The sequence below is a fragment of the Carcharhinus amblyrhynchos genome, chromosome 11 (assembly GCF_965287045.1).
Source record: "Carcharhinus amblyrhynchos chromosome 11, sCarAmb.v2.hapA, whole genome shotgun sequence".
NCBI lineage: Eukaryota > Metazoa > Chordata > Chondrichthyes > Carcharhiniformes > Carcharhinidae > Carcharhinus > Carcharhinus amblyrhynchos.
The window spans coordinates 49,395,586-49,418,596 of NC_137334.1; the positions used below are offsets into that span (position 1 = coordinate 49,395,586).

Genomic DNA, 23,011 nt, shown 5'->3' on the forward strand with positions numbered 1-23,011 from the left:
GTGTAGAGCGCCGAGACATCCATTGTGACGAGGAGTGTCCCTGGTTCAACTGCTCCATGTGTGCTGAGTTTCTGTAGGAAGTCCGTAGTGTCGCGACAAAAGCTGGGGGTTCTTTGTACAATGGGTTTCAGGATGCCCTCGACGTAGCCAAAGAGGTTCTCATACAGAGTCCCATTGCCCGATATGATGGGACGGCCAGGTGTGTTTGCCTTGTGTATCTTTGGGAGGCAGTAGAGATCTCCAATGCAGGGAGTACGTGGAATGAGAGCAAGGAGGGTGCTCTGAAGATCCGGATCAAAGGTCTTGATCAGATTGTTGAGTTGACAAGTGTGTTCTTTGGTTGGATCTGTGGGTAACTGTCTGTAGTGTTCCTCATTGTTTAGTTGTCGGTACACTTCTTTACAGTAATTCGTTCTGTTCAGTATGATGATGGCCCCTCCTTTGTCTGCTGGTTTGATGACAATGTTGCGGTTTGCCTTGAGAGCATGGATGGCGTTGCGTTGTGCTTGGGTGATGTTCGGGGCTGTCTTGTGAGTGCAGCTGATGAATCTGGTGTTAAAGCACCTCCTGATGGTTTGGGCATACAAGTCCAGTCGAGGGCAGCGGCCTTCTGGAGGAGTCCAATTGGACTCCTTCCTCTTAGGTTGCTGCACTGTGGATCTCTCTGTCGGCTGTTCTGGTTCATCGGCTGTCTCATTGTGTTCGCTGTAGGCCTCTTGGGGTTTGTGGAAAAACTCCTGCAGCCTCATTCGCCTGATGAATTCCTCTGTGTCTGCTGCGAGACTGATGGGGTCCATTTTGGTGGTGGGGCAGAAATTGAGCCCTCGGCTGAGAACTTCGATTTCATGTGGTTGAAGTGTGTAATCCGACAAGTTAACAATAGACCTCCCTGCGGTAGTGCTGGTTTTCTACTGTGGTGCCGGGGGAGGCTTGGTTGTTGCTGGACACACGCATCTCCATCAAGGACGGTCACCTCAGCACCTCACTGTACCGCAAGCCCACAGACAATCTTACAATGCTCCACTTCTCCAGTTTCCACCCTAAACATGTTAAAGAAGCCATCCCCTGCAATATTCCAAACCCCCCCCCCCCACAACTTGACCAACCCCCCCACCACCTCAACCCCCAACTCCTGCTACACCCAAGTCCCCTACCAAAACCCCGGTTCCCCCAGAACACCTGACCTACTCCAACCTCATCATCCTACCCAGCTGCCATCCTACCTACTCACTCAATCTACTCCTTTCCCATGACCTTTACCATCCTATCCTTGTACCCATTTTAAAAAATATTATTTCATGAGACGTGGGTATCTCTGACAAGGCCAGCATTTGTTACTCAGTCCTAATGGCTCTTGAACTGAACGACTTGCTAGGCCTTTTCAGAGGCCAGAAATGAGTCAACCACATTGCTGCCAGGCCAGGTATGGATGATGGATTTCACTCCTTAAAAAGATCTTAGTGAACCCAGTGGCATTTTATGACAATCAATGGTAGTTTCATGGTCACCATTACTGAGATTAGCTTTACATTCCAGATTTTTATGAACTGAATTCAAATACCAACAACTGCCATGGTAGAATTTGAATCCATGTAGCCAAAGCCTCTTGGTGTCACAGTGGAATATCTATTTCTTTTGCACAGCCGCTCATTTGTGTTATTTTAAATAGGGGAGTAGGAATAGGTCATAATGTACCTTGAACCAGATCTGCCATTCAATAAGATCATGGCTGACCTTCCTCAATTGCACTTCCCATCCAATCCACATATTTCTTTGTTCTGCTAGAGTTCAAAAATCTGCCCACGTCAGCTTTGAATGTATTTAACAATCAGCATCCACAACACTTTCTAAAGCAAATTTCAATATTTAACAATCTTCTAAGTGTGGTTATGCTTCCTCATCTGAGTTTTAAATGACAACCTCACTTTCAGACTTTGTCCCTGATTCTGGATTCCCTAGCCAGGGGAAACACCTCATCAGTATTGACTTTGTTAAACGTTCTTAGAATATTGTACACTTGAAACAGATCACTGCTCATTCCTCTAAACGTCATGATGTGGGTATGCCGGCGTTGGACTGGCGTAAACACAGTAAAAAGTCTGACAACACCAGGTTTTAGTCCAACCTATTTGTTGGACTAAAACCTGGTGTTGTCAGACTTTTTACTACATTCCTCTAAACTCCAGATAGCATAGGCTGAAACTACTGAACCTCTTATCATTGGGCAATTCCCCTCATCCCAGGAATCAATCCAGTGAATCTGCGCTGCAACACGCCCAGGGAAGGTCTATCCTTTTTTAGATAATGGAGAGCAAAATTGCACATAGTTATCCAAGCATGTTCTCGCCGAAGTCTTGTTGCAAGACTTCCTTATATTTGTTTTCCAGTCTCATTGCAATAAAGATTAAAATGTAATTTTCCTTCTTAATTCCTTGCTGTATACACCTGCATGCCATCATTATGCTCTTTGTAAGTACACCCAAATCACCCCGAATAGTAACACTTAAAAGTATCCAGCCATTTTAAAAAGTTCTGTCTTTCAATTCTTCCTATCAGAATGAATAACCTCATGGGTCCCCATATCTTCTTGCCCAATAACTTAACCTGTCAATATCACTTCAGCTCTTTATGTTCTCCTCACAGCTTACACCTGGTTCCATATCATCAGAAAATTTGGATAGGTTACTCTCAGCCTTTTCGTCTAAGTCATTACTATAGATTGCAAAAAGCTGAGGCCCCAGCATTGATTCTTGGAGCATTCACTAATTATAGCCCGTCGACTTAAAAATTCCCAGTTTATTCCTACTCTCTGTTTTATGTCCTTTAATCAATTCTCTACATCTGCTAATATATTACCCCTAACCTCATGAGCCCTTATCTTGTGTAGTAACTTTTTATGTGCCAACTGCCTTTTGAAAATCCAGGTATATTAGATGTACACAAATTAAGTTTGACATTCTGGTGCAGTACTGAGGGTACGCTGCACTGTTTCAGTGTTATTTTTCGGATGAAACATTCAACCAAGGCCCCATCTGCCTGCTCGGATGGATGTAAAAGCTACACGGAACAGCACTATTTTAAAGAGAGGGGGAATGGCCAGTGTCCAGGCCATTATTTGTTCCTCATTTAACAACACAAAAATACAATATCATTATTGCATTGTTGTTTGTTAGAGTTTGCTGTGCACATATTACAGATAATGGTTTTCCTACATTACTGTAGTGATTACATGTCAAGAGTAATTTTGAGATATCTGGTGTTCACGAAAAGCATTATATATTCATAGAGTAATAAAGTCGTACTGTTCTACAGCACAAAAAGAGGCACTTTGACACAGAGTGAAAATGGTAAAATCAGGCCCTAAGTGTTGAATCTGGGCGTAATTTAGAAATCTGCTTTCAGGTGTCCCCATATGTACACAGCCTGAAAAAAAATCACGGGTCCCATTCACGCTGTGGGTGGGGATTAGCATGGCAAGAATGATCAGAGCTCTGAACTGAGCATGCGCAGCTAGAAAAACATTCGAAAAAGTGCGCACACGTCAGATCACTCCCAAGTCGCAGAAAATGGAGAAAGTGGCCTGGGAGTGAAAAGTGGGAGCAATGGCCCCACAGACATCACTAACCTCCTTATCCACCCCCCACTACCCACACACATCACTATCCCCCTTATCCACCCGTTCCCCCCCACTACCCATACACATTGCTGTCCTCCTTATACACCCACAGCCCAGCTACACAGACCAATCACCACCCCTGTCCCCTTGCCCCACCAATCGCCCACAGAGTGGCAGTGGACCCCCCTGCCCCTCCCCGTGCCCCCAGAGATCCATCTGATTCCGCCCCCCCCACAACCAGTGAGCGATTGGGCCTCCCTCGCCCCCCCACCAGAAAACGATCTTGCCTCACTCACCAATCCCTCCCTGCAGCTCAAGACAACAATCTGCATTCACTCATCCACTCCCCCCTCCAGACACCAATCTGGCCTCACTCATCCTCCTCCCGCCGCCTCCAGACAATGATCTGGGCTCACTCATAGTCCCACTCCCAGAGAATGGTCTGGTCTCACTTACCCCCCCAACACCCAGCAGAAATACATCTGACCTGCCTCCTCCTCCTCTATCCCCCCAACCAGACAATGATCAGGCCTCACTTCCTTCTCCTCCCCCCCAACCAGAGAATGATCTGACCCTCCTCCCCACTCCCTCCCACCACTGATCTGAGTCAGAGAGCCGTCAGGAACACTGAATACACTCTTCAGCAGCTGGAGCACCCGATTCAGACTTTTATTTAGCAGGTCCATTATGGCGCGGTTCCGGATTGGCAAATGCAGTGGTAAAGGGGGAAATGCTGATAAAGTTGGGCAGGCAGTTCATTAATCAATTTAAATGCATGCAAATTGATGTTGCGCCCATTTTGGACGCGAATCAAATCACCGCCATTCCTGCGTTTTGGTAAAATGGCAATCTGCGTGGACGCAGTGCAGATTGCGTTAATGGCCTCTCACCCGACTTTACCATGTTTTCGTGCCCAAAAATGGGTGCGATGCAATGGTAAAATCAGGCCCATTGTGTGTGCCTGCCCCCAAGCACCTATCTATTCTAATCCCATTTTCCAGCAATTGCACCTTGTATGCAATGGCATTTCAGGTGCTCATCTAAATGATTCTTAAATGTTGTGAGGATTCCCACATCTATCACCCTTTCAGTGTCAAAGTGCCTTTTTATTTTTCGTGCTGTGGATCCATGCTACAAGGCAACCTTATTCATGAGTATACTGAGATAAGAGTGCTGAGTTACATACACAATCCTCTGGTGAAGGATCATTGTCGATAATTTTCATTGGTGGAGGAAGAGGAGTATGGGACTCGTCATCTGGCTCATCCTCTCCTCCACTCTGCATTCCAGATGAAGACTTAGATAAAGTGCCACTTGGTGGTTCATCTTTTCTTCCCTTCTGTTAAGAGAAATTCCATGAAAGATCAAACAAAATATACTTCACATATTCCAAATATTAATATTGATTTAAAGTCATGGTAAATAGTGATATATAAAACCCATCAATAAAATCGTACAATAACTCATTTAATAGTTTCTTGTCAGTGTAAACACAACTGGGAGTTTTGTTACATTTCATCGGAAGTTCTTCCTCCTCCATTTTTCTGACTCTTATTAAAAATATGCAGATTTACTCATGCTCTATGTGTAACTTTACAGGTATCCAAACTGCCATTCTTCTTGTGTGAATGTTAGAACATTCTGCCCATTTTAGTCCCTCTTGTCTTTCCTCTATGCCATGTGCCAGCAAGAAGTACTTGATATTAGGAGCCGAGACCTTGAGCAATTTTACTCCTCCTGAATTCAATTGAGATCGAACATAGCAGCCTACCTCTGTTTCTATTGAGATCAATGACCTCAGACCAAGATGGAAGTTTAAGTTTATTTATTAGTGTCACAAGTAGCCTTATGTTAACACTGCAATGAAGTCACTGTGAAAACCCCTAGTTGCCACACACTGGCACCTGTTCAGGTACACTGAAAGGGAATTTAGCATGGCCAATGCACCCATGGCAGGAAACCGAAGCACCCGGAGGAAACCCATGCAGACATGGGGAAAATGTGTAAGCTCCGTCCAGAAAGTGACCCAAGCCAGGAATTGAACCCAGGTCCTTGGCGCTGTGAGGCAGCAGTGCTAACCACTGTGTCACCATGCTACCCCACAAGTGAACTGAACATGGAAAATTCTTGGGGTGGAATCTTACCAAAAAAAATGGCATCTGGATAAACCCGTCTTAAACCTCGAAGATCTGGCGAGGCGCGTGGTTACTAATAATCAAACTTGATAAAATGAATGTAAATCAGGTTCTCACCCATTGACAGCAACAATGGGTGGTGAAAATCAGAAATCATGATCTTGCTGGTGAGATTCATGATTTTTGGGTTACATCGGATCTTGAGTCTTGCCACTAGTCCCACAAATGGAGAATATGGGTTCAAGATCTCTTTCTCATGTCCAATTCCATGGTGGACTGTATCCTTAGTGACCGAGCTAACATGGAATTCATTGTTTACATTGTACTGCATGAAAGAAGACTACAATCCCCCCTCAGAAGAAAAACATCCAAAACTGTATGACAAGCAACGTACCTCATCTGCACTGTCCTCCTGGGGTGCATTTTCATTCTCCCCGGCTTTGGGTGAAGCTGGATCTATGCTTGTTTTGCCATTTCTGCCTCTTTTCTGTTTGACAATCTTCCGATTGTCAGCCTTGCCACTACTAAGTCTCCGGACAGGGCTAGTCAGCCATTTCTTCAGTGTGTTTCCTGACCGTTTGGGTCCTGGGGAATTCTGCATGGAATTTAATGAAGGCTGAGCCTGAAGGTTTGAAGCAGATTCTGACTTTGCTCCATTGTCATTTGGTGAATAAGCATCTAGAAACAACACAAAGAAAAATTATTTTAGCAGCCTTAGATCAAAATGAGAATTGTAACCCTGCTCTGCATACTCCCCTGGCTTGAGATCCTAATAAGTTTGTTGGTTATGTTGTCCAATTATTTTATGCAACCTAAACACTCACGTGCGTATGTGAGGAAATACTAAACTACCAATCAGGCTAACTCATCATCTCACAAGATCTTAGCCTTAACTACAGGGTGAAATGTAGAAGACCAAACACCTTCCCAGTAGTCAAGAAATAGCAGAATAATCTTTTCAGGAGACTCATGCTCTACCCCTAATCCTTTTTTTGCAAAATGTCTAGTTTGTAGTATAATGGGATACTCTAGACTAAATCTCAAAAAGAGTTGGAATTATAGAGACATAGAATCCCTATAGTGCAGAAGGAGACCATTCAGTCCATCAAGTTTTTACCAACTCTCCAAAAGAGCATCCCATCCAGGCCTGCCCCTCTGCCCAGTCCCCATGGCCACGCACATTTATCATGTCTAATCCATCTAACCTGCACATCTTTGGACATTAAAGGGGCAATTTAGCCTGGCCAATCCACCTAACCTGCACATCTTTAGATTGTGGGAAGAAACTGGAGCATGGGAGAGTGTGAAAATTCCATAGAGACAGTGACCCAAGGTCAGAATCAAACATGTGTCCCTAGCACTGTGAGGCAGCAGTGCTAGCCACTGTACTACCCTGAGAGAGTCTAGGAGAAAGCAGCATGTAAAGAAGGTAGTGTAAGGGAGTGTCCTTATTATTAATACATCACTATAAAGTTAGAGTTTTTACAGCTAACAGTCTTCAGGAGTTCTTGAAACTACTTCAATCTAACAACATCCTTAAACCTGAGGAAATGGTACAGCTGGACAAGGATTGAATATCTAAAGAGTTTAAAACCAAAAGGAAAGAAATTGAAATCAAAATTGCATTTGTCTAAAATTAAATCACTATTTATGACTGCAACCTACCCCTGCTCCTAATTCACACGTTTACATTTTTGTTCCGTAGTGAATAATGGTAGGCCAAATCTTTCTGTAATATGTAGCTTGAATTTAATACTTATAACCTACTAATTCTGAGTGATTACCTTTGAAATGGCAGGCTCATGACAGGTTTTCATTGGTTGCTTGTTGGATTGTGGTGGCCCCAGGCCTCCTTGGGTTGACAACAGCTCCTATGCCTGCTACATCAGGAGCTTCTGGGGTTCTGACAATCAATTTCATAACTTGTGACCTTTCTGTCTATTATTAGGGGTTAATGTTTGATTTTACAAATAAAGTAGATTATCAAAAATTTTCTAGCTTTCATGACGTGGGGTTAAATAGTACATTTTACTTCCTACAGAGCTGCCCAACCAGAACAATGTAGGAATTAATAATCATCGTAAATCAAGAGGTGTTTAAATAGCTAAACAAGAACTGGGGAAGCTACAGCAGAGGATAACTGCTAAACCAGCAAGAAATATCGATTACATATTGGGGACAGGTAATTGTACTGCCCAGCTAGCCATAATGCAAGGTAGGGTGGAATGAAACATCACAGCTTATGTGAATGATTGCCAGCAACCCATAGGTTCCTTGTGCAGCCAACATGGGAGCTCATGTAAGAAAGCAGAATTGTATCAATAATTTACAAGCTGTCATGTAACACAGTATCACAGTGTACCCTTCACATTATAGATCTGGAGGAACAGTGAGTAAACAACCTCCCTTGATGCTTCTCTCTCATGTCAATAGAGCTGGACACAAAACTCAGACCAATGTTTAACAAAGATCGCATTCATAACAACTTTAGCTTAAATTATTCCATGTTTATTGTTTATTCTATTACTTTTCCAACCACACATACAACTGGGCCAGAAATCAAGCTGGAGCCTCTAGAACAGCTTACAGAAAGGAGCAATGATACTTCATTCAAGTGGTGGCTTTTCTTATGTACATTTCAGAAGAAATAATATGACTTCTTTATCCAAATAATCAGAAAAACATGAGACTTGACTTTGCATATTGAAGGTGCGAAGCGCACTGTGCGTGACTTTAGTGATATGGATACAAAGACTGAAAGATAACAACACCTATTCCATGTCATTTACAGAAGTCAAAAAAAACCACAATATTTATTACAATGCTCATTGTAAAATTGTTCCTGAAAAGAATAGAATGAAGTTGTAGATTTTGAGCTGATTACAAATACCTTGAAACAGTTGCTTCCCCATAGTAACTTACAGATTTTTCATTTTTTAACTGGGATAGATACCTATACAAAAAGATTAATTATTATTTTAAAACACACCTTTGAACAATTTTATTTTGTTCAAGGCCTCAACATCAAGAAGAAAGCTTTTAAGATCTAATAGAAACAAGTTTAAACAATTTTGTTGTAGTTGTGACTGGTTGAGTAACAATTGAGTTATTTTCTGTTCCTAGGGAGACTGAATGAAGAAATTATCCAGATAAATATTTAATATTAAGATTTCAGGGGTTGGCATGCTTGTCGGATTTAAAAGATGGAAAGTTGTCTTGTGGATAGTTACTGCCAAAGTTTCAGAGAGTTACGTACAACTGCTATATCAGACTACAGTGTTAGAGACATTATATGACTGGGGTCAAATAGATTTCTATATAAATTCCTATTTAATGTTTTCCTTCTGTTTCCTAGTCTTTCATCTTCCACTTTTTATTTGGTCTGATGTGGCTGTGCTTCTGCGCTTCATTAGTGACATTTCAAGACAATATTTGAAACATGATTATTCATCAAAATCTCTTGAGCAGTTTCTGTGTTTGTACTTTTAAAAAACTACAAAATAATGAAATGTAGTTTGTCTCTGCGTGTCTCCTCCCACCGCAATCAAAAGGTTCGTGGTCATCAGATCAGGGAAGCCACAAATTTAAAGTAAAAACTGGTCTGTGGTGGTGGGAATGGAACAAAATAAAATGAGTACGCTTTGAACAGATTGAAATTGTATCATGGGGTATTATAGTTTCACACATCATGTTGCTAGGATACTGAACAAATCAATTAGTTTCACATCTGAAACAGATCCGAAACCGAAAATAGCAAATTCAGTATTGAATTCTTTATAGTCGCATGCACTCATTTTGAATATTGAGCCTCAGCCCGAATTTAAGTCCCTGAATTTCCTCCATGTCCATTGTGGTGTTATGTTATCCTTAGCCATGGTGTTCTCTTGGAAGAGTTAGGCAGTGGTGAATGATGTAGAACAAAAACATCTTTGTAGCTGCCTGACATTCACACACAAGTTATTTTGACTGGCATTACAAACCTTCTGAACATTTAGTAACTGGAACTTTCAGTTTTGGAATAGCAAGCAGCTATTCTTCTGCTCTTTCCTGCTTGTGTTATTTGTGAAAACTGGATCCATGGGGTAATTCAACAAAATGGCAGAACTCCCTGGCTCTCTCTCTCTCTGCCATCTGCCTGTCATGTCAATGTGGAGGTGGATGATTATCATGTCTGCTCCTTGGCTGATGTGGCATCATTAAAGGATCAGGTGCTTAAGAAATTCAGAGATGGAGATACCGGTGTTGGACTGGGATAAGCACAGTAAGACGACTCACAACACCAGGTTAAAGTCCAACAGGTTTAGTTGGAATCATGAGCTTTTGCAGTGCTGCCCCTTTATCAGGTGAGTGATGCTGGCATCTCCACATTACTACCAGCGACATTAGAATGACAGACAAAGCTGTTCTGGTAGTGGAACAAGGCTGAACATCTCCGATGGTCATAGTCTTGCTGCTTTACATAATCACAACCCTTGGACACAGCTCTTTGAAAGGTCCTGAATGACTTGTGCTGCTGCTAGGCACATGATTGAAGGTGTTACCTGTTAGGGCGGTGCCTTCCACCTTACTCTCCTTGTTTTCTGTGCTACTTTACCTAGTATTTACAACGTAGGTCCAATAAGACAGTGCTTATGTTCCTCACAAGCCTCCTCACACCCTTCTTCATCTAATGACACCAACATCATCTTCTAGCCTTTACCACCTCATGTGCCTTTTTAGCTTTCCATTAAATTCATCTATGCTATTCGCCATAAGCAATGCAGAGAGAGAAGCCTGCGTACCATCCCATGTCTTCTCCACGGTCAATAAAAGCTGAAGGTATCAGTGTTCAGATCTGCGCAGCACAAATCAGATGTTTTTGCATATTAAATTTTAGGGAAGGACTGAAAAACACTTTGTGTTTAATACTCCCAGAATTCACAACCAGGTAAATATGGGAAAGGCTGGTGCATAAATAAAAATACTCCTTCAAGCAACTTTTTTTATTCTGCATTCAATATTTCAGTAACTATACTTATTAACCCAAGAGATTATTCAGTGATCTTAAGAACTGTTGGGTCATTTTTTTTTAAGTTGAAAGCACTTCTAGTTCACATATCATGTTCTTTCTGGAACATTCACTGTTGTAACGCTTCCAATTTTGAAATATAATTTATACACAAAGGAAAAAAAAAAATCAGGCTCTCTCCATAGGGATAAATCTTGTATACAGATGAATCACTCCAAGTAATGCGACCCTTTTCTACTTAGCAATTCTTTAATAGGACCAGTCTGATTCACATAACTGCAGCTTCCAAAAAAATACTTAAGAAGCCCTGAAAAAAGGACATTGTCATTTTAATACTAGGTGGAAGCTGCATTTTCCACTAATGTAAACTCAATACTATGTGTATCCAGTAATAATAATACTAAAAACATTTGAACTGCTCTAAAGCTTGTCACAATAATATAGCAGCTGTTTTCAGCCTGTTTGGGAAAAGTGTTCAACGTTTGAATAGAAACTTTTGCTGTGTGTGTAACATTTGAAACCTGTCTGGTGGGGAGACAAGTTTCAGCTGTGATCAGCATAACTGCAGACCAACAGCCAAGAGTTTGATCACAGCAATTGTCAGCCAAATGTCTAAAAGAACACATCCCAATCTGCTCATGTGCATTACAAGAGGAAAAACACACCTAACAAATCTAAATTATTTATAGCACAACAAAAACAGAAAATGCTGCAAAATCTCAGCAGATCTGATAGCAACTGTGCAGAGAGAACAGAGCTAAGCCTCAAAATCACTAAATAATGGCAGAGTGTTGGTTCCAGCACAAAAATGGAATGTTTCCGTCAACAGCACCAGCGTGTTTCAAGCTGAATGCTGCTCCGGTGGCATGTTCCTTCTAATTCACCCAACCTGCAACGACTTAACTGCAACAAGCACTGGGGGCTCCGTATAAATGGCTCCGCGTCATTTGTTCCATGACAGCAGAGGATGGCAGACAAGAAAGTGCTTTTCAGAGGGGGCCCTCACCAGGATGCTGGATAGAGTGGAGCAGAGGTCTACTCCTGCTCCTAATTCATACATTCACATGATTGTGACTTTTCAACAGCCACACAGGCACAAATGTAGATTTTTATTTGAAGTTGCTGATGTTCTGGGTTTTCAATTACATTCGCCAACACTGGCATTTTGCAGAGCTGCTTAAAGTTGAAATGATTTCACAACATAAAACACTGAAAAAGATTTTTGTTTGGAGGGGTCAGGGAGAGAGGGAAATGCAATACTTCACAAATTAGGGAACAAACATAGGAGATGCAACAATATGTTGTACTAATTGCCTCAAATGATTTAGGAGTAAGGAATTGATTGGCTTAAAACTCAGACTCATTTTCAGCTCTTCCTTTGAGGTAAACGTTAAAAATTATTCTGATTGGTCTCAAAACATCCTGGATTCAGTTTTGAGCACCCCCACCAGGCAGGAATAGGCAATAACACCCTGAGGATTGTGACACTGCCTATCCCTGCTCCTGATATATACCCCCCACCAAATCCCGTTGTTATTCAGAATGAGCATCGATGTGCCCACCTGTTTCAGGCAGATACCTTCTTCAAATTAGGGACATACATATGTGGGTACAGGTGAGTGAAGCCTGTTTAAGTTCATCCATTGATGTGGAGCAATCAAAGCAACAATTCTTAAAGGGACAGCAACAATAAGCTTGTTTAGAAGATCTTTTTAGAATTGACATGGTAAGTCGAGGCAGTGACCAACAAAGTTAATATTACACTTGTGGACAGAATGGAGATACTCAGTCATCCAACTGATGTTTGTTCCCCCTAATTATGACCAATGAATACAGTATACTGATCGGTGAAAAACGTGCAAGTAGCGTCCAGATAGGAAAGATATCTAGGGCCATCACCAATGGTATTGGAGGATGTAAAGAAACAAATCTTTCATCTTTTACAATTGCACAAGGAAGTGCCAAGGGAAAGACAAGGTGGTGGAAGCACCATTAATTCCAGTGGGAACACTCCCCATAGGAGACAGAGGGAGAAGATTTGCTTGGAAGTGGAAACATGATGTACAAAAAAGAAACAAATAAAGAAGGCACTCAGCAGAGCAGACACCTCTGCCATATTGTGTTAAATCTACATTATAATAAACATGGCACACGTATTTACTTCTTGTTCATCCTCAGTTCATCTGGAAACTTTCTCCCTTCTATCCACCCACCTCACCCAGTTGACGGAACTATGATACACAATTTGGGAAAAAAACTCTTGCGCAGTAGTACAAGCAGATACTGTTCTACAAAAACAGCATTATAAAAATTACAACCAGAAATCATTTTGACAGTGTTTCTCATATTCACTATAGTGTACATATTATCTGTACAGTTGTTGGATAATTTTCATAACCTGTATTTATGGATCAAAACAAGTGATTTAAGCAAGCCCATGTACATTCTTTTCAAAATGTTTAAAATGATGTCCCCAAAATTGATATAGTTGAACATTTTCAATACATTCCTGGCATTCTACAATTATGTAGAAAAGAAATGTGTGACGAGTCTTTTGTGTGCACTAGATGTTAGTGCAGCCATTTGTTGCTATGCAGCAGTGCACCAGTCCATAGACCAACAGGGATCACCTATATTTTCACAGCTGAAACTGGTCTACCATTAAATGGACTTTGACATTCTGGATATTGACATTTGCACATAACGCGTCAACTTAACAGTTCATGTTTAGACGTGGCTATTATAACAGCTTGACATTTTCTGCAAATTCAATAATTAATTGTTAATAAATGAATTCAATTTATTTATTAAATTTAATTAATAAATAATTGAATCTGAAATTTCTGTAGAGCTGCTCCTGCTCTGTTGCTGGAACCTCACTGAGAGTATGACAGAAATCCCAGACGTTCATGTGTCAATGGGGTTTCTGCTACACTTTTGGCAAAATTATTGTGGTGATGCAATAGCAGCTCTGAGCAAAATCCACACCATTGAGCTTATCATAGGTCCTGTCACCTTTTCCGTATGAATCATAACAGAACTCAATTATGCACGATCAGATGGATGATTCCAGGATGGAATGATGCTCCTAGGGAGTGTATCTAATTTTCCAGGATATGTTGCTTATGAGGTCTGTTCATAGAGGGTACAATCTGGAAGGCCAACAAAGAATGTGTTGGAATAGTCATGTCTAGAGGTAACAAAGGCATGGATGAGGGTTTCAGCAAGAGAGGAGATGAACTGAGGTAGAGGTAGATTCAGACTGTGTTACAGAGATGAAAATAAGTGCGTCTCAGTAACGGTGCGGACACATGGTCAGAAAACAATCCTTGCATCAAATACAGCATCAAAGTTATGAACTTGTGCAATCTTAGTTCAGTCTCTGCAGAACATTAACTGCAGTGTAAAGAATAGACACCGTGGTGCCCCATCCCTATAATAGTTCTAATGCATTTGAACCAAATCTGGTTCCACAGGCAACGAACCTTTTATATATGACCTTGTTTTTTCCTCCTGCTCGTACTGCAAATGGTCTAGATTTTCAGTTGATAGCAATGATTCTGAAGTCTGCCAGACTGCACAATTAAAAGCAAGGTTTCCAATGAATCAACAACAATTTGCAATTAAATATGCCATTGATATAGCAAAATATCCCAAGATAATTGCCAGGAGTGATCAAACAATATTTGGTAGCATTTCTTTACAGGCAAAGATAATTTGCCTATACAACAATGGACAAAAATGGCAGGCCTTGCATATTCTCCTGAGTATGTGCTGCATGTTATATATCACACACATGTACAGCTCACTGACAGGACAGCTTTAGACAATCTGAAGTATAGTGATGATATTTCAGAAAAAAAATCAGATCAGATCCCAAATGGTTAGCTGGCAATTGCTTTTCTTTTGGTATTGCCCGAATAATGCAAATTAAAGGTGAAAGTAGAATGAAGCAGAGAACCTATTGCTCAAACAGACACTCTTGTTTTATTATAATCCAAATGCAGACAACTGCAAATATGTTGAAACTCTTCGATCTTTCACAGTAATAAATGCCTTTAATTGGATTTTATTTATATCCCCCAAAAATGTATTAGATTAAGGGAAATAACTACTCAGTAGCAGCAATCTAACTGAATTAACACATTGAAAGACATGATAAAGAGGAATATCGTTACTTGAAAGTGGTATGAATTTTCTTAAGAATTTGGAATTTGCATGTTCTCCCCATATCTGTGTGGGTTTTCTCCAGATGTTCCTATTTCCTCCCATACTTCAAAGATGTGCAGGTTAGTTTAACTGGACATATTAAATTGCCCTTCAGTGTCAGGGGGGATTAAGCAAGGTAACTTCGTGAGGTTAAAAGGATAGGGACTGGGTGGGATGGTATTCGGTGCAGGTTCGATGGGCTGAATGGCTTCCTTCTAGGGAACGTATGAATTCTATTCTATGAAAAAGAATGAACATAATCTCAAACTTTGTTCCCGTATACCAGTGAGGGCCCGAATGCTCATATTAGGATCCCCCAGGGATATTAAGATGCTTTGGATGCAGCGTCTGATGCCAGCTCCACACCGGTTTTCCAGATTTGAATGTGATTTAACTAGCAGCAACCAGAAAGGTAAATTTGCTTCTCTTTCAATGCAGAATGGTGCTGGCATGGGATGGGGGTGGACTGTACCTTGAATCTTTGCCTGGCTTTTCTCTTTTGGAGCTGGTGGACTTTTGCCAGCAGTTTTATGTTAAATTTCATGCATGATTTGCAGGATCTCTCCTGTTTTCCTGTGTGATTCCTTTGCTGACTTCTTTTTATTTGGGAGCTGGACTGTTTCAGAGATTGAGTTTCTGAAGCTGCCATTAGTTGATTAACGGGGTCACAGATTCCACGCCTATTGGAATGGTAACAGCTTGAACAGGTCTATCTATGGCTGCTGTTTTTTAAGACAGCAGCACATGTCAGACCTCTACCTTCCCTAATTATAAATAGTATTAAATCAAAGCATAAAAATAAGGGCATTATATTGACCTTAAAAAGGGGATGACTTAAAGTAATGCAACCTGCTCTAATTATCCTGTACTCTCTAACTCCATTTTGCCTCAATATTTGCCTTAGTCTACCCACATACAAAGCCATGATAAATCAAATGTTTTCACCTTAACCCTGCATCGATTCTGAATGAGAAAAGAATGGAAAACAAATTTTTCAACGTGCAAGAGAAGCACATGCAAGCTGATGTTTATGGAGGTATGTAAAAATTTAACAGAGTGAATAAATTAAACTAGTGAAAAATTAAATTTATGGTTGCTAGTTTGTGTTCTTCAGGAGCCCTCGATCTTCCTACTCTCTGCAATTGTCACAGACTTGTTTCCCTCTTAGTGAAGACTGCATCTTCCTTCTCTGCACTCTCTTAACAGACTCCAAACGATTCATCAAATTACTTCTCATTGCCATCCATACATGCAGCACCCCAACTGCCCAATTCTACTCTTATTGACCTTCCCACCCAGCAGTCTGCTGGGGGAAAATCTTTCCTATCTCCTTCCTGTCCTACTCACAACTCATGATGCAAACTTGTGGGCATTGCCACAGGTTCAGCTATCACTATCCCTCTCTGCACCTCCCTTAAAAATACCTGTTCATTTGAGTACAAGGTCATTCCTTGCCCTTCATAAACGTATTATGGATGATTGCATCATCATCATTGTGCCTTGATGGGGAATTGGCTGAGTGATCACAACACATTCTCTGGAAATGACCACAGGAACTCTACTGTCTCACCCGCCATGGAATCGGAGTGGGCGAGGGGCAGACAACAGAAATGTCCGTTGACCTCGGGCGGGAATTTCTGGTCTCGCTCGAGCGAGATCGTAAAATCCCGATGTCTCTACACCTGGCTATGCCTCTCACCACTTGCCTATACAAACTGCTACAGTGGAGATACGACTCTTGTCATCAAATGACACTTTGATACGTCCCCGTGCTTCTATAGAATCATCTCTTCTTGTTCCACTTTGCCCACCTCTCATTTAAAATTCTTGTTCTTTATCAACCACCCAAACGTCACGACAATTTTCACTCCAAGACATCTTCACTGTATCACCCTTCAGCCTTTGTACCGCATGGTTATTTCTACCTCCAACTCAACTCTCTTTGCTCTGTGTTCACTGCCTTATCTTCAATTAGTCCCTTCTTCCATAGAAAATTCCCTACCTTCTTCATGACCACCCTCTTGAATCTGCTTCATTAGTCAGATGCACCATAGAAAGCATTCTCTCCGGCTGTATCACAGCTTGGTACGGCTCCAGCTCTGCCCAAGACCATAAGAAACTACAGAAAGTCATGAATGTAGCCCAATCCAACACGCAAACCAGCCTCCCATCCATTGACTCTGTCTACACTTCCCGCTGCCTCGGCAAAGCAGTCAGCATAATTAAGCACCCCGGACATTCTCTCTTCCACATTCCTCTATCAGGAAAAAAGATACGAAAGTCTGAGATCACGTACCAACCAAGTCAAAAACAGCTTCTTCCCTAATGGACCTACTTTGCATTAAGTTGATCTTTCTCTACATGTCAGCTATAACTGTAACATTCTGCACTCTCTCATTTCCTTCTTTATGAAGAGTGTGCTTTGTCTGTATAGCACAAGAAACAATACTTTTCACGATATGTTAACACGTGACAATAATAAATCAAATCAAATCAGTTTGTGTTAACCACAGATGAGGCCATCTTTGATCAATTTCTTGCATCAGTTACTATCCACATCTTTACTCCCCATTACTGTGCTCACCTCCAGAAGAAAAAGCTCTCCTCCACACTGCTTACAACTGTATATTCAACATCCCAACTGTCTCTCCTTTGGGACTCGCCTTGCCACAACATTTCTGTAGTTACTGATCTGCTCAATCACGCCTCATTTAGACCTCTGATCCCTAGTCCTCATTCAGATCATTATCCTCTATCTTGGATAAGCCTGAAGCCAGCAGCATGTGATTCAATTTTCCATTTTTATATTGAATATAATTAATTTATATTCCTCTGGTACACTCCACACCCTGAAAGTATTTGGCAGATAATTAGTTTAGTCTTTCCCTGGCAAACTGGGTGGACCAATTAAATCCCATCTGATCCTGATCTGCTTTGCCAAAACTGTGCAATATTTCTGGATTATCCTAGAATGCTAAAATAACCCTCACCCCCCTCCCTCCCCCTCCACCCCCTGCTTTCTTTTCTCTATTGCAACTCATCTTTTTAAACCTTGTTTCCGTGTCCCTTCCACTCTTGCCCCCATTCAGCTGCTTCTGCAACATCTTTCTTTTCAACCAGGCCACCTGTCCAAACTTCCTTTAAGGCTCCTCCTCCCCTAGCCCTGAACTCGCTTCTTTCTTATCGGCCCTCTTCTTCTCTCCAAATATATCTGATCCATAAGCCTATCCTCTTGTTTCTTCAACCCTATTCCCATCAAGCTGCCAAACACCATTGCCCGCCCTGCCACTTCCCTGCATATTTCCTACGTTAGCTGATATTAACAGTTTTCTCTCTTTGTGTACAGTAACCCTTGTCATTAAATATGCCATGATCACCCCTTGCCTTAAATAAGGTTTTGAGCCCCCTCCATCCTTGCAAACCATCAGCTCATTTCCAACCTCTCTTTTTATTACAAAGTCCTGCACAATACTGAAATCTCTCTTGTCAAAGTCACAAATGACACCTTATGTGGCTCTGATGAGGCAAACATTTTTGCTCATCCTCTCAGCCTGCCTCACAGCTGATCACATCACTTTCCTCTAATACTTTTCCTCTGCTGTTCAGCTGGGTAGGGTTGTATTAATCTGCTTCTAGTCCCATCTATCCAGTTATAGCCAGAAAATCACCTGCCAATGCTTTCTATCCATCCCTGTGCACTGTCCTCTAGGTGTCCCCAAAGGATCCAACATTGCCTTGTCCTATTTCCCATCCATTTGGTGGCATCATTCAAATACAGTAAAAAGTCTGACAACACCAGGTTTTAGTCCAACCTATTTATTTGATAATATACTCACAAGCTTTCGAGGGGACTGCCTCTTCGTCAGGTGAATGGAGAGTTCTGGCCTCAGACAGAGCATATAAAGCACAGACAGTTTAGAGATTACTGATTAAAATGCGAATCCTTACACCTAACTTGCTGTTCAAGACCTGAAGTGGCTGATGGCCACTTCAGGTCTTGAACAGCAGGTTAGGTGTAAGGATTCGCATTTTAATCAGTAATCTCTAAACTGTCTGTGCTTTATATGCTCTGTCTGAGGCCAGAACTCTCCATTCACCTGACGAAGAGGCAGTCCCCTCGAAAGCTTGTGAGTATATTATCAAATAAATAGGTTGGACTAAAACCTGGTGTTGTCAGACTTTTTACTGTGTTTACGCCAGTCCAATGCCGGCATACCCACATCATGATCATTCAAATACACAGCATCACTGTTGCACAGGTCGCTGACAACATCCAACTCCACATTACCACCACGCCTCTCAAAGCCTCCACTATAACCGAGTTGTCAGACTCCTTATCCAACTGGATTAGTGGAAATTTTCTTCAACTAAATACCATTCAGACCAAAGCCATTCCCTCCAGTCTCCAGTAAAACCCCGTTCCCTACTTATAAACCCTGTCCCTCTCTTTGAGAACTATCGGAAGTTGAAATAGGCTGTTTGTAACTTTGGTTTCATAACTGACCCAAAGGTAGGCTTCTGAACACATATCTATGTTTTCACCAAGAATGCCTATTTTCACCTCCAACTCAGCCTCAGCTCATCTGCTGCTAAAAGTTCATCCTTACCCTTTGTCACCTCTAGATTTGACTATTCCAATGCATTTCTGGCTGGCCTTCCACTGGCAATCCTGCATAAACCTAAACTCATCCAATACTCTGCTGCTCATATTCCAACATGAACCAAATCCTGTTCATCCATCACCTTTGCACTTGCTATTTACATTTGTGCTCACTTAAGCCACATGTTGGTTTTTAAATTTTCATTTTCAAAAAACTACATCTGGCCCTTTAAGCCCCACGATCCTCAGAGATAGTTGTGCTCCTTCAATTCTGGTCTCTTGTACATCCCCTGCTTTGACTTGCTCTCTTTAGCTGTCTCGGTCCTAAATTCTGCAGCCAGAATATTACCACCATTCACAGTGGTGGGATTTTCCCATCTCGCTACAATGAATGGAGATTTGGCTGGGCGCCAAATTCCCTGAACTTGCTGCAACAGGAGTGTGGTGTGAACAGCTAGCAAGATGGCACTCTCCAAATCCCATCACAAACTTCTCTCCGTCTCTCCACACTACTTTTCTCTCATAAGTCACTCCTTAAAACCTACCTCTTTGATCAAGCATTTGGCCACCTGCCCTCATATAAGTTTCAAGTTGCTCCGTATCAAATTTTGTCAGATAATATTCCTGTGAGCTATTCTACAGCGTATACAAGAGCATGTTGTTCTTTCTCTTTGCACAAAGAACAGAGATAACAGAGTAACAGATGAAAACTGCACTTATTTCAGAAATGATTAGGTGCTGCAATAGGTAATCTGGGGTCTCTAAGGAAGGATAAATTAAACTGGCCCAAATGATCTTCCTCAGGTGGGATGATCTTGCGTTGGATGCTGATTCCATTATTAAATGCATTACAAGCAACACAGCTCAGAGCAGTGCTTTTAACAGCTGCAGCACACACCCGAGTGAGGCAAATTTATGCATAAGCTCTACTGGTGAAAGTTTTCTCAAGAACTGCAGTGTTAGCAAGTAACCTTGGGAGTATTCCACACTCCAAAACAGTTCCAGTTTGCAGCTGACCTAAGTGGGTGATGACACAGAACACACCCAAAGCTAATTCCAAAATAACTTAGACATGATCTTATTTGCTGTTTGTGAATGTCTAGAAAGTGCTTAACTTACAAAACAAGCATTTTATCTGTGGTAGAATAGGTTGGAAAATAACACCATTGAGAGAATGTTGAAACCGTGTTGCTGATTTGGCTATTTCCTTACCCCTCTTAGACGACACTGCAAGTGGCAGCTACCCTAAGCTCAGTTCTAAAGTGACATGGTGAGCAAGTGGTATTGCTGCTGTTGAAAATGCAGATGGTGTTTCATGTGCCTGTGTAACTAGAGGGAAAAGCCTGGACTCGGGGCAGAAGTCATCAAGTTTTTTTCCACAGTGGACTGGCAGTGACCACCCTCTGGGAAGAGGTGTGAGAAGAAACAACATTCTGGCAATGACTTAGAGGCAATTGGACAGTTGTTTGTGTTGTGCCACAATCACTCTTGGATCCACCTACAATGTAACTGGGACACAGTCTGTAATTGTAGCAATAACGTCACTAGATAATTACAGATGAGGAAAGCATAGTTCATCCATCTTTGTGAGCGATCTTTGTGTAATTTATCTCAAACAATTCCAGGGTTTGTGCCCCCACTACTCCACCTAGAATTTTTCCCACATATTGATCACTTTTGCGCAGATACATTTTCTGATATCAGTTCATTACATTTTTATTACTTTGAACCCATGTTCCCTAGTCCTAATCTTATTTCCAAATTTGAATTGAATGGCATATTCAAGGGTTAACCATTAACAACATTACATACTCAATATGATCAGCTCCAAGATAATTCCTTTCCAGGCTGAAAAGCCCTTGTTTCTGAGTTGCAAGGTTCCAGGTTCAAACCCCACTCATGGATCTGAACACAAAGATCCAGGCTAACACTCTAACACTGTTGGAGGTTTCTCAGATAAGACTTAAACCAATGTCCTGTAACCCTCTCAAATGGGACTCAAAAGATACCACGGCACTATTCAAAGAAGAACAAAGATGTTAGCCCTGGTGTCCTGGCAAATAGTTATACTTCAATCAACATTGCAAAAGTCAAATTATCTGGTCACTATCACATCGCAGCTTGTGGAATTTGCTGTGCGTAATTTGGCTGCTGTATTTCCTATCTTATAACAGTGACAACACTTCAAAGGTGCTTCATTTGCGATTTGAGATGCCTGGGCGTCGTGGAAACTGCTACATAAGTGAAAGTCTTTCTTTTCACTTTCACCATATCATTATTTATTTTTATTCAATTTTGAAGTTGTCCTGTACAACCTTAAACAGAACAGAAATATATAATTGAGCCATATTTACCCTGTGGGATTTCAAGATCTCTTTTACTGTTTCTCCTACGAAGAAACTTCCTCAATTTCATCAATCTAAATCAGTAAGAACAGTTAGACTTTAACTAAGGAAGATGCAATATAAATTCCCAACTGGGAAATTCCCTTGCTGGCATCTCATGAATAGAATGTATTTAAATGGGCTATTCAAGCAGCCACATGTCTGATTACCTAACTGATGAATCTAACTATAGTCAGAAGCTGGTATGTTTTACCCAGCAATACAATAGCTAAATATAATATTTAGACATCCACACAATTCATAATGACATCCAAATTTCAGTTGGGGCTAATGGGGCAACAAATGCACAGCAAATTATTTAATGATTTACACCAGGGACTCTAAACCAGAGATGGGCAACTAGATTTGTGAGTGGGCTACAAGAGAGGCCCTCTTTCATCTCAGTGGGCCACAAGATTGAAACTATGACCCAATGAGTAAGATTAAATACATTTAATACATGCTGAATATTTCATAATGTTTGGATGCAAAGAGAGTACATGGTTCTCACAGTCAATGTTGTGTGCATTCATAGGCCACCTCATTTCACTTGCCCTTGCTTTACATGCATATCAATTCAGTCATACAGGTAGGTAAAAAACTATGTGGATGAGAATCAAGAGAATGTGACAAATCTGCGCATGGGCAACGGTCAACAAAATGTCTGTTGGGCCATACTCAGAACCCTGCTTAGGGCTGCAGGTGGCCTCAGGGCCGCATGTGGCCCCTGGGCTGTAGACTGCCCGCCACTGCTCTAAACTCTGGTTCTCTGGACCCCTAAGGGTCCACGAGAAGTTTTCAAGTGTTCCCCCAAAACACGCTACCGAGTCAAAAGGACAAAGATAATTGTCAATTAAAATAAAAATTTAAACGAAACATGCAAGCTCTGATGCAAGCCTCTTTCAACGGAAATAATACCTGTAAACCAGTCCTTCCCACAGTGTCTAGCCAGTAGGGAAGCTCCTTGAGAGTGTCTGACACTCACACTGACAGAGGTGATAATCAGATTGTCTGGAGCTTGTATCACTCACAGTGACCCAATTCTTCCAGAGAAAGAGT

At 41.4% G+C, this 23,011-nt stretch overlaps 1 protein-coding gene across 3 annotated transcripts in view; it reads right to left on the reverse strand.

Annotated features, from left to right (window-relative positions):
* kalrna (kalirin RhoGEF kinase a) overlaps positions 1-23,011 on the reverse strand; it is a 754,589-nt gene that overhangs the window by 109,060 nt on the left and 622,518 nt on the right. For all 3 annotated transcript variants that reach the window (XM_080199056.1, XM_080199055.1, XM_080199058.1), the window contains exons 35-36: positions 6,146-6,429; positions 4,803-4,955 (exon numbers count right to left, since the gene is read on the reverse strand). In XM_080199056.1, coding sequence (XP_080055182.1) covers positions 4,803-4,955; positions 6,146-6,429 — 437 coding nt within the window. The remainder of the gene's footprint in view (positions 1-4,802; positions 4,956-6,145; positions 6,430-23,011) is intronic.